This window comes from Amphiprion ocellaris, chromosome 4, assembly GCF_022539595.1.
Source record: "Amphiprion ocellaris isolate individual 3 ecotype Okinawa chromosome 4, ASM2253959v1, whole genome shotgun sequence".
Lineage (NCBI taxonomy): Eukaryota > Metazoa > Chordata > Actinopteri > Pomacentridae > Amphiprion > Amphiprion ocellaris.
The window spans coordinates 35,203,251-35,217,546 of record NC_072769.1 but is presented as its reverse complement, the minus strand read 5'-3'; the positions used below and the strand labels follow the sequence as shown (position 1 = coordinate 35,217,546).

The 14,296-nt window shown below is 37.6% G+C and overlaps 1 protein-coding gene across 7 annotated transcripts in view; it reads right to left on the bottom strand.

The window, feature by feature from the left end:
* Positions 1 to 14,296, bottom strand: part of sh3pxd2aa (SH3 and PX domains 2Aa) — a 141,952-nt gene that overhangs the window by 107,370 nt on the left and 20,286 nt on the right. For all 7 annotated transcript variants that reach the window (XM_035958058.2, XM_023292082.3, XM_023292083.3 and 4 more), the window contains exon 2: positions 10,276 to 10,356. In XM_035958058.2, the coding sequence (XP_035813951.1) occupies positions 10,276 to 10,356 (81 nt within the window). The remainder of the gene's footprint in view (positions 1 to 10,275; positions 10,357 to 14,296) is intronic.

Sequence of the window (14,296 nt, the reverse complement as noted above, 5' to 3'; positions counted from 1 at the left end):
ACTTCCCAGGATGCACTGCTCAAGTTAAAACTCCCCAGAGACTCTTGGCTTTTGTAGTTTTAGCACACAGACGTGGCGTAAACTGACTTTGTATCTTTGTAAAATAAACTACTGTTGTTTCTTTTCCTAAATTATTCTAACAAAGACAAACATCAGAGTTGAATTCGCCAGCTGAATAACAGTTTATCTTCAGCATCAGCCACACAGCTGTTTGCATAAAAATGCAAAAGAAAACTGCTGATGCCATCAGCTCTCAAAGTTAAATGAAGAAGAAAGGCTTTGATCATTGAAAGTGTAAAAGAAAAGCAAGTCTGTCTGTAACCTGTCATGTGAGTGCAGTTGATTCGATATATTAGGATTATCAAACTTGTTTTCTCAATTTCGGTTGAAATAACAGCTTAAAATTATTATGTATATTAATTCTTAATATATACATACTGTATATGTCGTGTTTCTTTCAAAAAATAGCAAACATCGATTAAATTGTGAATTTTTTGCTATTTTAAAACACATTAAAAACAGTGTCATTTTATGGTCAAATGTTGCAAAATTAACATCTGAGAAGAAAATTAACTGTTTTGCCATGTGTTTATTTATTTGTTTTACTTTTTTAAATTGTTTTTATCAGCAATTAAACAAAACAAGGAAAATGTGTACAATATTTGCCATTTTTTAATCCTTAATATGCATACATTTTCTTTCCAATAATGGCATATATCTGTAATGTCTTGATATTTTTTTGTTAATTTAAATACAGCAGAAATAGTGCAATTTTACGTCCAAACGTTGTAAACAAATGAATTACTATTTGTAGAAACACATATTTTTAATGTCACATTTATACATTTTTATTACATATGTGTAAATTAACAAAACAGGGAAAATATATACAATAACAGTTATTTACCATGTTTTATTCCTTAATATACAAATGTTTCTTTCAAATATTTATAAATAATTCTATATTTTTTTCCTCATATAAATTCAGTAAAACTGTCTAATTTTATGGCCAACTGTTACTTTAGTTACTGTTTTGGTCTATTTTTTTTACAGAATTTTTATGGAAAATAATGACAAATAACTGTAATAAATTATGTTTTTTGTTAAATTAGCACAGTAAACTCACATTTTCTACACTGGCTACTTTTACTTTCATTACTTTAAGTACATTTTTGTGACAAAACTTAGGCACTTTTCTTCGAGTAACATCTTACAGTGTGGTATTTGTACATTTTACTCAAGTAAAGAATGTGAATATATCTTCCATCTCTGTTTTCCTCACTATGTCCACCCACAACTCAATGAATTCACTTCATGTAGTTTCATATTTCTTTCATCACAGATAACATCTGTCCTCCTGCTCTCTGCACAACAATATCTGGACCCAAAGAAAACACAGCGCTGCCCTCACACACAGGCAGGAGTTTAAAATAAATATGGTGTGATTTATCACATGGCAAACAAAGGCAGCCGAGGCTCAGCTGCAAATGAAAAAGAAAGAAAAACCTTGAGCAGCCTCGCTGTTTAAGCCTCAGTGTGAAGAAGCAGAGCTGCCAAACACTCCAAAGGTTTCAGCGACTCTCCTCCCCATCGCTGCACAAAACCTTGAGCTGCACACAGACTGGAAGGCTGACCAGCTGAGCTCAGACAAAAGAGAAAACCAGACAGAAAACAGATAGAAAGTGATGGCGGACGTCTGTCAGCTGCCAAATACGTGTTCAGATAACAGGCAGCGAGTAAACAGAGAGAGCAGGCTTTACATGCTGCATCTGTATGCAGTCAAACAGTAGCAGCAGACACCAGAAGACGTGTCAGAGAAAGATGTAAGAGGGGAAGGATGCACTGTACAGAAAAAAACTTTTAAAAAACCAACACAAACTAAAATCTGGCAGCAAAATACATCTTCTGTAAATATTCAGTAAAGCTGTAACAGTCAAATAAAATTAAAAAAATGTTGAAAATAACAGCAAATATCTGTGAAATAATGCTATTTTTTGCTAATTTAAATACAGTGACAATCGTGTAATTTTAAGGTCAAACGTTGCAAAAGTACCAAATTATTGATGTAGATATTATTTACAGTTTTGTCTTGTTTGTTTTTACAGTTAATGTGTAAATTAGTTCTTTTTTTCTGTCAAAAATGCTGTCTGTAATTTACTAAAACTGTGAAAATTTGCAAAACAATTGCATTTTCGGCTGATTGAAAATCAGAAAAATGTGTAATTTTACAATCAAATGTAACAAATATGATATCTTTATATAAAATATAATCTACAGACTTAACCTGTTTTCATTGTCTTTTTTCTGCTTTTTTTTTTTTTTTTAACAATTGACTGGTAAATTAATTATTTAATTTCGGTGATTTACTGGTTACTAGCTATAATGCAACAAAATAAGGAAAATCCTTAAAAGCAACAATTTTAAAAAATTGTTGTTGCAGCGAAATTCGCTGGATTTTGGTTGATTTTTTTCTGAATGTTCTTTTTAGCATTTCTTTTTTTGCACCACAAAATGTTTTTTAAAAATTCCACAAAAATTTTGAAAATGTAGACGTTTTCACTGTGAAAATATATATATTTTTTCTACATTTTCAAACTTTAAAACAGGTCACTTTGACCCGCAGGACGACACAAGGGTTAAAGAGAAGCTACACCTCATCATTCAGCCACTGCTGAAGCGCCTGAAGAAGCTGCTGATTTGACACATCGGCACAACAGTCCAGATTTATTTTCTGTTTTACTGAATCACAAATTAAAAGGCGCCTATTTAAACTGGTTTCCAGAGTAAGAAGTCATTGTGAAGCTGAAGTGTGAGAGCAGCTACAGTGTTCTGTAATTACAGTGATCAGTCTTTAGTTGGAAACATGTTCAGGCCTTCACTGCATCGATCGCATGTGTTTATATTCAGTGTTTATCTGGCCTCTGTGCATGTGGAGCAGAGCTCTGCTGCTTCTCTGTGTGGAGGTGGAGAAGCTTGTGCATGTGAGGACATGAATTCAGCGAAGAGCTGCTGAAAGTTCATCAACTAGAGTCTCTGTTTTCGTTCCTTTCTCTGGCAGCGACTCCAAAAAGGTTAATGCATGTTTAAACAGTTATTCCTGCACTGTAAAAAAAGAACAGATTTAACTGTAACTTTTAAAAAAACAAATGGTCACTTTACAGATTTTTCCAGTGTTGTTAAATTACAAGTAATGCAGACAATATTTAGTTAAATCACAGGAAAAAAAAAAGTTAGTTTACATGTTAACTTTCAAAAAACAAGCCAGAACTATAAATAATTACATCAAAAGAAAGTTTGCTCCTTTTGCAATGTTTGACCGTAAAATTACACTGTATTTAAAGTAGCAAAAAATATCATTATTTTATAGATTTTTATTTGACAGAAATATTGCTGATATTAAGGATTTTAAAAAATGATTTAAAAAATCTGTTATTTTACAGAATTTCACTGTTAAGTAAAAATCATAGTAAAAGGTGATTAATGGCTGTTAATTTACATGTAAGCCAGAAAATAAGCAAAAAAAAAAAAACCTGTAAAACCATCAACATTGAAACTCCGAATTTCTACAAATGATAGTTGTTTTGCAATGTTTAGCCATGAACTTACACATTGTTTACTGTATTTAAATCAGCAAAAAAATTAATTATTTTTGTGATATTTGCCATTATTTTAAAGGAAATAAAAATTATAAATAATTGTAAATATCCTGTATGTTAAAAATGTTCCTGTTCTGGTAGATTACAGATAATAACTAATCACAGAATAAAGAGTTAATTTACACGCTAACTGTAGAAAATTCAATGAAATTAAATAACATAAAAAAACAGACCAAAAATAATGAATGAAATGAATAATGTCCGCATCAGAAATCTGTATTTCAACAAAAAAATACACTATTTATTGTGTTAAATTCAACTAAAAATAATTATTATTTTACAGATATTTGCTGTTTCTTTCACTGTTTTAAGATTTTTGAACATTACAGTGTTTTGCCTTTTTACACATAAACATAATTGTTTAAAAAGTGCTAAAAAGTGTAATTAATAGCAAAGGTATGTTGACTAGAAATGTTTTTGATGTGTCACAAGCAAATGTAATCCAGGAGAAAATGTGTTTCCCTTTAAATTAAATTGAGAATGCAGTTTAACTGACTAAATACCAACACTTAGTGAGATTAAGTAACAAACTGAAGGGATTGTACAGCACTGCTGGCTAGAATATGTTTATTCTAACCACCGTTTTGCTTTAAAAAAAACACTTCCTGGGTTTCAGATGAACTAGTCTGCAGCATTTTAATAATGGATGCTTGTGACATCTTTCCTGTCGCCCTGCTAGTCTCTACTGTTTTACATTAAACCTCGTGCCTTCATGTTTCTCTCCCTGGTTCCTTGAAACTCTTTCCGGTCACACTGGCCACTTTTTCAAACCGTGGAAATGTTCCACAAACGGCTGAACTGTGCTCATTCATCCTAAATTTAGCCCACTCTGCTGATCCTTGTCCACGGCTGTGGGAAACGCTGCATACTTTCCTCCTCTCTGCTCCCAGTGCAGCGAGGACCCCGGCCGTCCGTCAAGTGCCTGATTGTAACTCACAAGAACAGGTCCAGTGTTTTGGGAGTCCTTCCTCTGCTTCCCTTTTCTTTTCTCTGCAGCCCATAAATAAAATAAAACGGGTCTTTATCCTCGACCTGAAACAATGGGCTCCCTCATTGGGCAGAGTTACAGTACGTCCACTGAACACCTCAAGGACAAAGAGGCCGATCTGCAGGCAGTTTGTCCTCGAGGACGGCATACCAATAATGCCTTGTGGTCTAGACATATGTTTCCATCAGACGACCCACACAGAGGTTAGAGATTCGTGATTCAGTGACCTTCCTTTAAAGCAATTTGACCACAGCTACAGTATAATTTGCAGCACCGAATATAAGCTACCGTTTCACGCTGCTAGTAAAGAATATCAACCTTGAGACAGAGAGCGAGTCGGACTAATTGAAGTGATGTTTTCGGAGATGCAGCTTTAAAAATCTCCCTCCGATCTAAATATTCAGCTGCTGCAGGGAGGCTCCAATGAGGGCAGAGTTAGAAAAAGAAAAAAGGAGGGCTTGTGTACGAGCATGAGGACAGAATACAAACCCTCGTAAAAGAAAAAAAAAAGCGTGAGTCAGACGGAGCTTGAAATATACAAACTTCACTCCGGGGCTCAAGGACACTCAGAGCTGCATCACCCACAGTCCTGCTTATGAAAGCAACCCTGAAGAAAACCTCATTGTCAAAATATCATTCATCACCTCCAATCTGCATCATCGGTGTTGTCAGCATCAGCAGCCTGAATCTTAATCATCACAGTGTTGATGTCATCCTTCATCCCTCCTCCGCCTCATTATCACACCAACATCATCATCATCCAGCCGACCTGGACTTTTATGACACTCCAACGACAACCTCGCTTCTCAGTAAGACTCGTTGACTAATTCTGACTGAGCAAAACCACATGGGAGTGGTGAGGAAGAGTCGGTCACATCCTGGAGAGGAAGGCGAGCTGTGCTTTACAGTATTTAGGTGATTAATTTATGAGTTGATGTGTACAAAATCTCAGCCTCTGACGAGTACAATCAGTCCATCAAATAAAGCATTAATGGACTCATTCTGAACAGTTCCGGAAAAATATCTCCCTGCAGCGCAATTCCAGCAACGTTTCACATTAATATATTAGCTCTATTATCCATAAATGGCTTCTTTTTCACACTGGGGCACTAAATAGCTTTAATACGGCTCCTAATAGTTTCACCTTAACTCAGAGGCCAAACTATGAAGGCATTTTGGAAGCAAAGGATATGAAGAAGATGGTGAGGGATTAGTCGACCAAACACTAAACACTGGTTAATCCTCTGAACTCCAAGCAGCTTCTTGGTGTTTTATTTGCTCCAGTAAGCTTTTTACTCACTGTGGGCTCATTTTTCACAGCAACATAAAGTCCTGCACCTCTATGGAAATAGAACAACCATGAAGAAGGAAGGAGAACTCAGAAATATCTTCTGTTCAGTTCGATAGTTATTATGCCATAAATCCCAAAGCAGCAAACTAATACTAGTAAACAAAATGCAAACTTATTCTCACTACTCCTATCATCAGCTGCAGAAAGACGTTTCACCATGCTGAATGTATCTTCCAACAACTTGCTCAAGTGAGTCATGTAGAATTAGGGGATTTACATGAAATTTCACAATTTTTTTTTTTCACTTTAGTTTTTTATTTCCTTTTCACACATATACATGAACAAAACCATAAACAAGTATGGGATCAGCTCATCACCAATGGGGGGCAGTTACAGTCGACTTTACAGTATTCCATTATAAAACAAAAATGTCATTCAAATGCTGGTGTCCTTGCCTGTAAACCTATTCCATTTACTCCAGAAATTTCACAATTTTAAACTTGGGTTTTGTTAATTTTTCTGCATGATGCATTCAAGTGAAGTCAGAGTCAAAGTTTCTCGCACTTATAAATCATCTCATTTTGGCAATTTTTTTAAATGACATGTTTTTACACCTGTTGGCAGATTTTGGGGTTCAGATGGTTGAACTAATATTTATGCATAACTAGCATGATATTTTATTCATGTACAATGGCAGTAAACTGTTGCAGCAAAGTGCCACTAATCAGGGCTGCATCATCTTTAGCGCTGCAGATGTAAATTAGCTAATGTATAAGCGGTACGAATGACATTTAGTAAAACTAGTGCAGCTTGGCAGCATTTTGATCTAAAGAAAGAAAATATGGATGAGTAGGCTGATAGAATAAACTCTGGAGCCAAGAAAGGAAAGAAGGCTGCGGGTGCTAACGTTGCTAACGTTAGCCACACTCTGCAAACCACAAATAACATGTTTCACCTGCAGATGCTGTGGAAGAGATAATGCAGCTCATCATGCCAGTGCCTGCACAAGATCTGCTTCCACTCCACTTTGTTTAATACAAAGGCTTCTGAGAGTATTAAATACACTGTAATTATACTGTAATTAAATATACTGAGCTTCAATACATGCAAATGATTGCATCCAGATTGGAGCACAATCAGTGTTTTCTTACTTTTAAACAAGTGGATTAGACTAAATTTAAATTTCTATTTAATCAAGGAGGAAATTAGTCCCTAGTGATCCCTTGTGTTGGCACAAGAACGGCATAGCAACACTTTATAAGGACGATATTAGAAGAGAAAAGCAGTGGGTCAGTTCTGTATCCAGAACATCGAACAGCTTTGTGTGTGTCTGACATCAAAGCCTGCACGCTTTACTGCCCATGCATTCTGCTGAGAACATAAAGAGTCGGTATCCAGGACAAAACCTAAACAAAAGTCGGTCAAAGCAACATCTGTGGCTCCTCTCATTTGGATGCCGGCCTGAAAGCAGCGCCAGCGTGTTTCCAGGAAGGCAGCCGGCTCTGGTTATTACTAGGAAACTGTCTTGGAATCCCCAGCAGCCTTCGCCAGAGCTTTGGTTTAACCGCTCTCCGGCAGATTCGCAGCGGCCGTCGTGTTCCTCCCCGTCGGGTTCGCAGAGAGCAGCAGGGTCTCTGCAGCAGATAAATGTTTGGACAGGAGAGGCTCCAGGTCGCTCGCAAAACAATGAGATCAAACGGCTCCATCAAAGCCGTCGAGAGAGATCAAACGCCATCGGAAAGAACTTTACTCTCGCTCCATATACCGACAGAGATGGAGGATTACTGGGTATTAGAAAGCAGGTCTGTCGGTGCTGCCGCTGGTGGTTTTTACTCATGAGAGTCGGTGCAAACGAAACATCAAGGCGGCAGGAAGAGACGTGAGCAGAGAAGCGCTGCCGCCGATGCGCTTTAGAGAAATATGGAGGATCTCCACAAAAAGCAGCCGAACTCCGAGGGCAGCTTTATTTGACGACTCAATAAAGAGCCGACCGAGTTCGGTGACCTTTGACCCCTCCGTCATCTGACAAACCCAACAAAATCAATGGAGATGCTGCTGACTGGGAGTGATTTTGTGCCAAGCCATCCATGAACCATTAAGGTTCATTAGTTTCCTCCCAGGCAATTTAAGGACGAGGCTCGCGAGGAGCTGAACATCAGGAGGAAGAAGCACATCCACTCCACTCAATACTGCACACTGACGCTGCAGTATTTAGATTATCTGCAGCATGAAAAAATGCAGGAATTTTCACCAATAACTCTGCTTGGAAAGAATGAATCATCCTGGATTTATATGGGCGATTCTGTATGGAGGTGCATCTGCATCAAAAATAAAAAAAAAAAGGTTGAATGGTGCAAAAGGCAGTTTGGAACATTTCTCATTTGGTATATCACTGGCAAAGGCATTCAAAATAGTTTTTTTGCTTTGGATGATGTTCAGATTTTACTTTGTAGTCATCATACAGAGCTTTGTGCTGCTGAAGTAACAAGTTAGCTGTGTTTCCTCATGTAAGACACTGCTGACAGTTTTTGTTCAACATAATCATTTCTACAGCTGAAATCTTACTTTAGAGCTGATGTTGAATTGTTTTTTTGCTGCAAAATCTTTCTTTTCAGTAATTCTCTGTTTATGAGGAGTGCAAAGCCACATCTGAATGCCATCAAAATATTATTTTAGATGGCTTTGCATCTAATCATTACTTTCTCACCTTAACCCTTTCTAATATGGTTATTATTTTCTTAATCAATCAATTATATGTTTGGTCTATACTACACAGTATCAGACAATGGTGAAAAACATCACTGTTTCCCAAAGCCATCAAATCGCTTTGTTATATCCACAGGTAAAAAATACTCAGTTTAGAGAAGGACAGAAACCAGAATATATTCACATTTAAGAAGCTGGAATCATGGAATTTTGACCTTATCTTTCTTAGAAAATACTCAAACTGATTAATTAATGAAATAACACTGGACAACCAATTGATTACTCGCTGTAGCTTTGTTTCTCAAGTTGTTATTCCAGACTTGTACAAAAAATGAAGCTTTAAACAGAGCCGTCAGAGTGCAATGTTCTGCACCTACAGCTGACTCGTGGTCCGGTCGGACAACAGATCTGATCTGTTTATAGATGTGACGAATCGTGCAGCTTCCCAACACTGGAGGCTTGTTGGCAGGAATCAACACAACATTCACCCTCCTGCAGCAAACCCTGGCTGCACTTGATTGGACGAACATTTCAGAAAAAAGCTGAAACTGCTGTTAGTTTAAAAGTTTTTCAGAAGTTTCCAGAGACGGTCTTCGGTTGCAAAAACATAATGCACATAATGCAAAAGTGAACCAAGCTGCAGCGATTTTTACACATATTGCATCTTACAGTTGGTAAGTTGTTGTTAAGCTGTCTTTCATATCGAAGAAGAGAAAGATATCACAATTTTGAGCTTTTTCCAACACCATGCAGCTCTCCCTCATCACAGAGTCGACACTGAAACGATGTATTGTGAAGCTCTACACAACTTTTATACTTCTCCTGCTTTTCTGTGTTTATTATTCCACCTCTGTCTTTAACTCCACACTGGGGCTAATCAGCTGCAGGGGGGCGTCTATTTTCCACCTCACATCGCCATCAATGGGACCTTTCAGAGGGGAACCTTCCCTCCACTGATTAAAACATCGTTTCCTCGTGGACCCGCACACTGCTGCTATTGAGACGTGCCCCCTGTAACTCTTTCACTACGGCCTTTTATATTTACTGGTGACCCGCAGACCTCTGCTGCAGCGTACGTATGGTATCAGCTTGCAAAAAGAAGCGAACACAAACAGACCAAAATAAATAGAGCCGAAGACAGACACTTTAAACATGGGAGCTAAGTCCAGAAAAGAGAAAAAGCCCTCCTCCGTATGAGGCTCTATTTAAAGAAGCCACCAATCAGAGCAGCCCACTATAAAGCACGCTGCATTAAATTGACTTCCATGTGGATTTCTTGCTTGTACTATAAAAAAAAGGGCCTGTCAGCTCCCTGACGTTTTGAGGGCAACGCAGGGATGAGAAGAGAAAGGAAGAGGAGCGAGGATAGAAGGAAGGGAGGCGATGGCAGCGGTGCATCTCTACGAAGCGAAGCAACACAAACCGCGACTCCCCGACTCTCCGACCAATTACTAACACACACATCGATCCAGCGAGGCGATGAGGTGTGGCGAACACGGCCGGAGACAGCCAGCAGTCGCAGGGCTTACACATTAATCTATACAAAAACAACGCCGCGAGTTCACAGGGCCGCTGCAGTGGAATCAGGGGTTTGAACACAAACAAGCGCCCACGCAGAGTCGACGGAGGGTTACCTGTAGGTCAAAGAATTTGCTGTATCTTCTGTAGATGATGTGGGAGGTGTTGTCAGAGTAGGTGACATTGATGAGATACACCTGCCGAGAGAAGAGAGGAAAAGAGCAGAAAAGAGAATTGTTATTTTATTAGTTTCATTTTAATCCCTTAAGCGAGAGGCTTTTTTCGCTGACATTTACACCTTAAAAAAATCCCCAAATTTAATCAGTAGAAGCTCCACAACTGTGAGGCCAAACTGAACAACCTCAGGCTCTACGCAGCAGAAACAGAAATACAATAAGATTCTGCGTCTCCTTCAACAGATCAGAGGGAGAGCTGACATACTTAGGCAAAAATGGACATTGGAATAAACAACAGCTTTATGTTAGTGAAACTGTTGTAGATTCCAGATTAGCTCGTTGGCTAATACATCACCTATTCACTCTCTTTGGAAATTTTCCAATGTTATTGCCTTTCAATGGTAAATCATGGCCAATATAAGTCCGATTTTATGACAAAAATAACAAAAAGGGCTCTTTCATGTCAAAGTGAAAAAAGGTTTCTACAAAGTAATGACAATTCATTAAAATATATAACGTAAAACAAACGCTTTCATCAGCTTGACTAACCTCCAAACTAATTGAGACTATTAGGTCTAACTTCTTTACATTCACAGAGTTCAGTGTTGGTTGTATGTCACACCTTAACAACCAACATTTCCCTAATTATGCCAAATCATGGGTATCATATAAAGCTTTTGGTTTTGTGGTATTTAAGGTATTGTACAATATGTTATGGCAAAATATCAAAACCATGCATTTTCCACATAGATGTAAAATAATTTTCCTAACATTAATGATTAACGTGTGTAGTTTGGTGCCCATTTGTGCAGTAAAACAGGCTTTTCTTGCTCTAATCATTCGTCCTATTCATCATGGTCCATAAAGGATGCTTTCTGATGTTTTCAGTGGAAGTGATGGAAAACTGAGGCCGAAATGATGCTTCTCCAACATAAATAAATGTACATCAGTGATGATCAGGGATGTTCCTTCAAAGGCTGTGGTCTCCAGGTGGACTGGCTGGTCTTTATGCTTCGAATGCTGATCAGTGGGACAATTGCCAATGGAGAAACAGCGCTACATCAACGACATGGCAGATCATGTCTTGTCTGTCACCATTTGATATATTTTCAGAAATCAAATGAATCTGTGAAGCTGCTCTGCTCCCAGTCTGTTATTTTTTTCAGTATGAAATAACCAAGTTCAGATAATTTAATATGTTGCAAATACTACATTTTTCTGTTGATTTAGAAATCATTCAGGCTAATAAGGTTACAGATAGAATCACTGAGTGGTCTTTGGAACGTTTAGTTCATCTGCTGACAACATGCAGGTTTGTTAACCAGTAGGTACGATTTCAGCCGACCAATACTTTCTTCAGTTGACTGCAAACCTAACTGCAACTCTACCAAATCTCATACAACAGAAATGAAACACAGCAAATGTTGCATCCATTAGGTAAAGGTAAAGGTTTATTCTGGGGGACTTAAAGTGATTTTGATGACATATCACAGTTTTAAGCTTGGATTTGGTTAATTATCATGACAAAACTGCAGATGATTACTTCAAGGACTGTCAGAAAGTTGAAAATCTGATGATCCTTTTTAATTTTGGTGATTTGGTAACTGTGTATAACACAGCCTGCAGTTCAGCAGAAAAACCCCAGTGTTTTTGTTATGGCTGTTAATCACAGCTGAGTCACTAATGGCTCCTTTGTTTGCAATGAGAAGTTCGTAATTTTTTGTTGTTTAGAGAATCTGGTGAAAATGGTTAATTTTTGATAAATTTAAAAATAAGACATGTAGAACAAAGTGATTTTGATGAAACATCACAATTTTAAGCATAGATTTTGTTAATTTTCTCAACAAAAGTAACACCTGAATGATTCAATTACCATTGGAAAGTTGAAAATCCAAAGATTCTCTGTGTTTTTTTAAAGGTTCTGGCTCTGATAAAAGATGTCATTTTAGAGATTTCTTTAAAGAAAACATTCCTTTCCAGCTTCCTAGCAGGATTTGAGTTCACAAGGATAAATTACAGTAGTACCAGACTCAAACTTCATAATATCTTTGCATTTTAAAAACTGAAACTGTATGGGGACATCCAGAATGGAAAACCAAAAGCATCCAACTACAGTGACATAAAACACAGAATCCTCATATTTTACAATATTTGTTAGCTATTTTCAATCATTTGTTTATCAGTCCTGGTTGAAATAAAACAGACATGTTGGTTAAATAATTATAATATCCGACACATGACACATTCACAAGCAACATGGACGCAGTGACTCATAAATCGATGATCAGGCTGGATGCTGACATCATCCCTCCTCTGCAGGACTTCAGCCTTGGCTGCAGCCCTGAGAGGCCTGATAAGATTCAGATTGAGTCCATTTATCCGTCAAGAGGAGGTAAGTGATGCCGCCATCATCTCTAATCTAATGAAACAGAGATAACCAAGGTAGCGGATCCGGAGGGCAGCAAATTTTCATCAGAGAGCAGGTGGGATCTCTCAATCGCCGATATAGAGGCGTTCAGAAACGACCTGGATGTCAAATTACTGGAGTGGATGAGGTCTTACATAACATCAGGCTAGATGAGCTTCGGTGGAAACACCTCGAGAGTTGAACACTATTCAGTGAGGATGGCTAATAAAGTTATAATATTCTGATCTACTAACAAAACAATAGAAACTCATCTCCATACAAAACACGCCTTAAGAGTCCAGTAGATAGTTTGTGATTGTCTTGAAAAACAAACTATGTGAGCATGTTTTAATCAGGCAGGACAACACTGTTTCAGTCTACTAGAGTATGTTCACATGCTTTAATGTTGGAAGAACATATTTCTGTCTGAAGGCTCCTGTCTCCACGACTTTGAAAAGAACAACTTTAAGATTATTTTTTGTTCAGTTTTTTTAACTATGAGGACCTCAGAAACGGTTGGGATTTGAGAAAGTTTGTGTTTACAGTAAGTATCTTCCACAATGCAAATTAAGATATATCCAAAACAGCAGTTTTCATCTTTAGTCAATTAAAACTACTTGATTATGTGAAAAAACACATTTGAGGTAGAAAGAAGAACTGCTTTATAATTATTTTGGCATTTATTGGAAGGAATAAAAAAGCAAGGGAGGAACCCAAAAAATTCAGATTATGGGCTCTTTAACAATCTGAACCACAAAACGCACACCAGAAATTCCACCGTTTCTAAAAAGAAAATGTAAAAACAGAAAGAATCACTGGATTTTCAACTTTCTGACCATTTTTGAACTAATCCTGTGTGAGATATTTCATCAACATCAATCTATTCAACATGTCTCTTGTAAAAATTCGCCAAAAATAAAATGTTAAAATAAATAAAAAATTGGGGGAATTTTTGGTTGAATTGCAGGCACTGTTTACAGAGAGGAGAGGAGACAAGCATGGGAAAAACATGCATCCAGTAAAAGATCTGTATCATGTGGAGCCACCATTGTTTTCCAGCGTTGATAACACCTGTCAGCACTTTGTATTCATTGATTCTTGGTTTTGTCATTTTTTGTGAAATTAATTATTAAAAATAAATCAACATTACACATGTGTCATATTGAAAAAACATGCATGTTAATACTGACAGCTTTTTTATTTGCTGTGGCCCAATCATAACAGCCTGTTACAAATTTCTGCATATTTTGCAGCCACTAAGCACTTCAAAGCTGCACACATTTGGCGTGTGTTCAACATTCAGCTAAAACAGCCATTATCAAGTGATTTGCAATAAAATAAAGTTGTCACCCAGCCAAGGCATTCCAGTGAAGTGGCCCAGACAGAGTGCAAACAGAAATCCACTCAGCTTCGAGCCACCGTGAGCGCTCAAACCATCGACTTTGCTTCATGTGCAGCATTCAGATTAAATAAAGGCGCCGTGTTTCCCTCGTGAGCCGTCGCTGCTCCATCTTTCTGACTGATCTGTACCTGCCAGCAGCCTCCAGAGCCGAA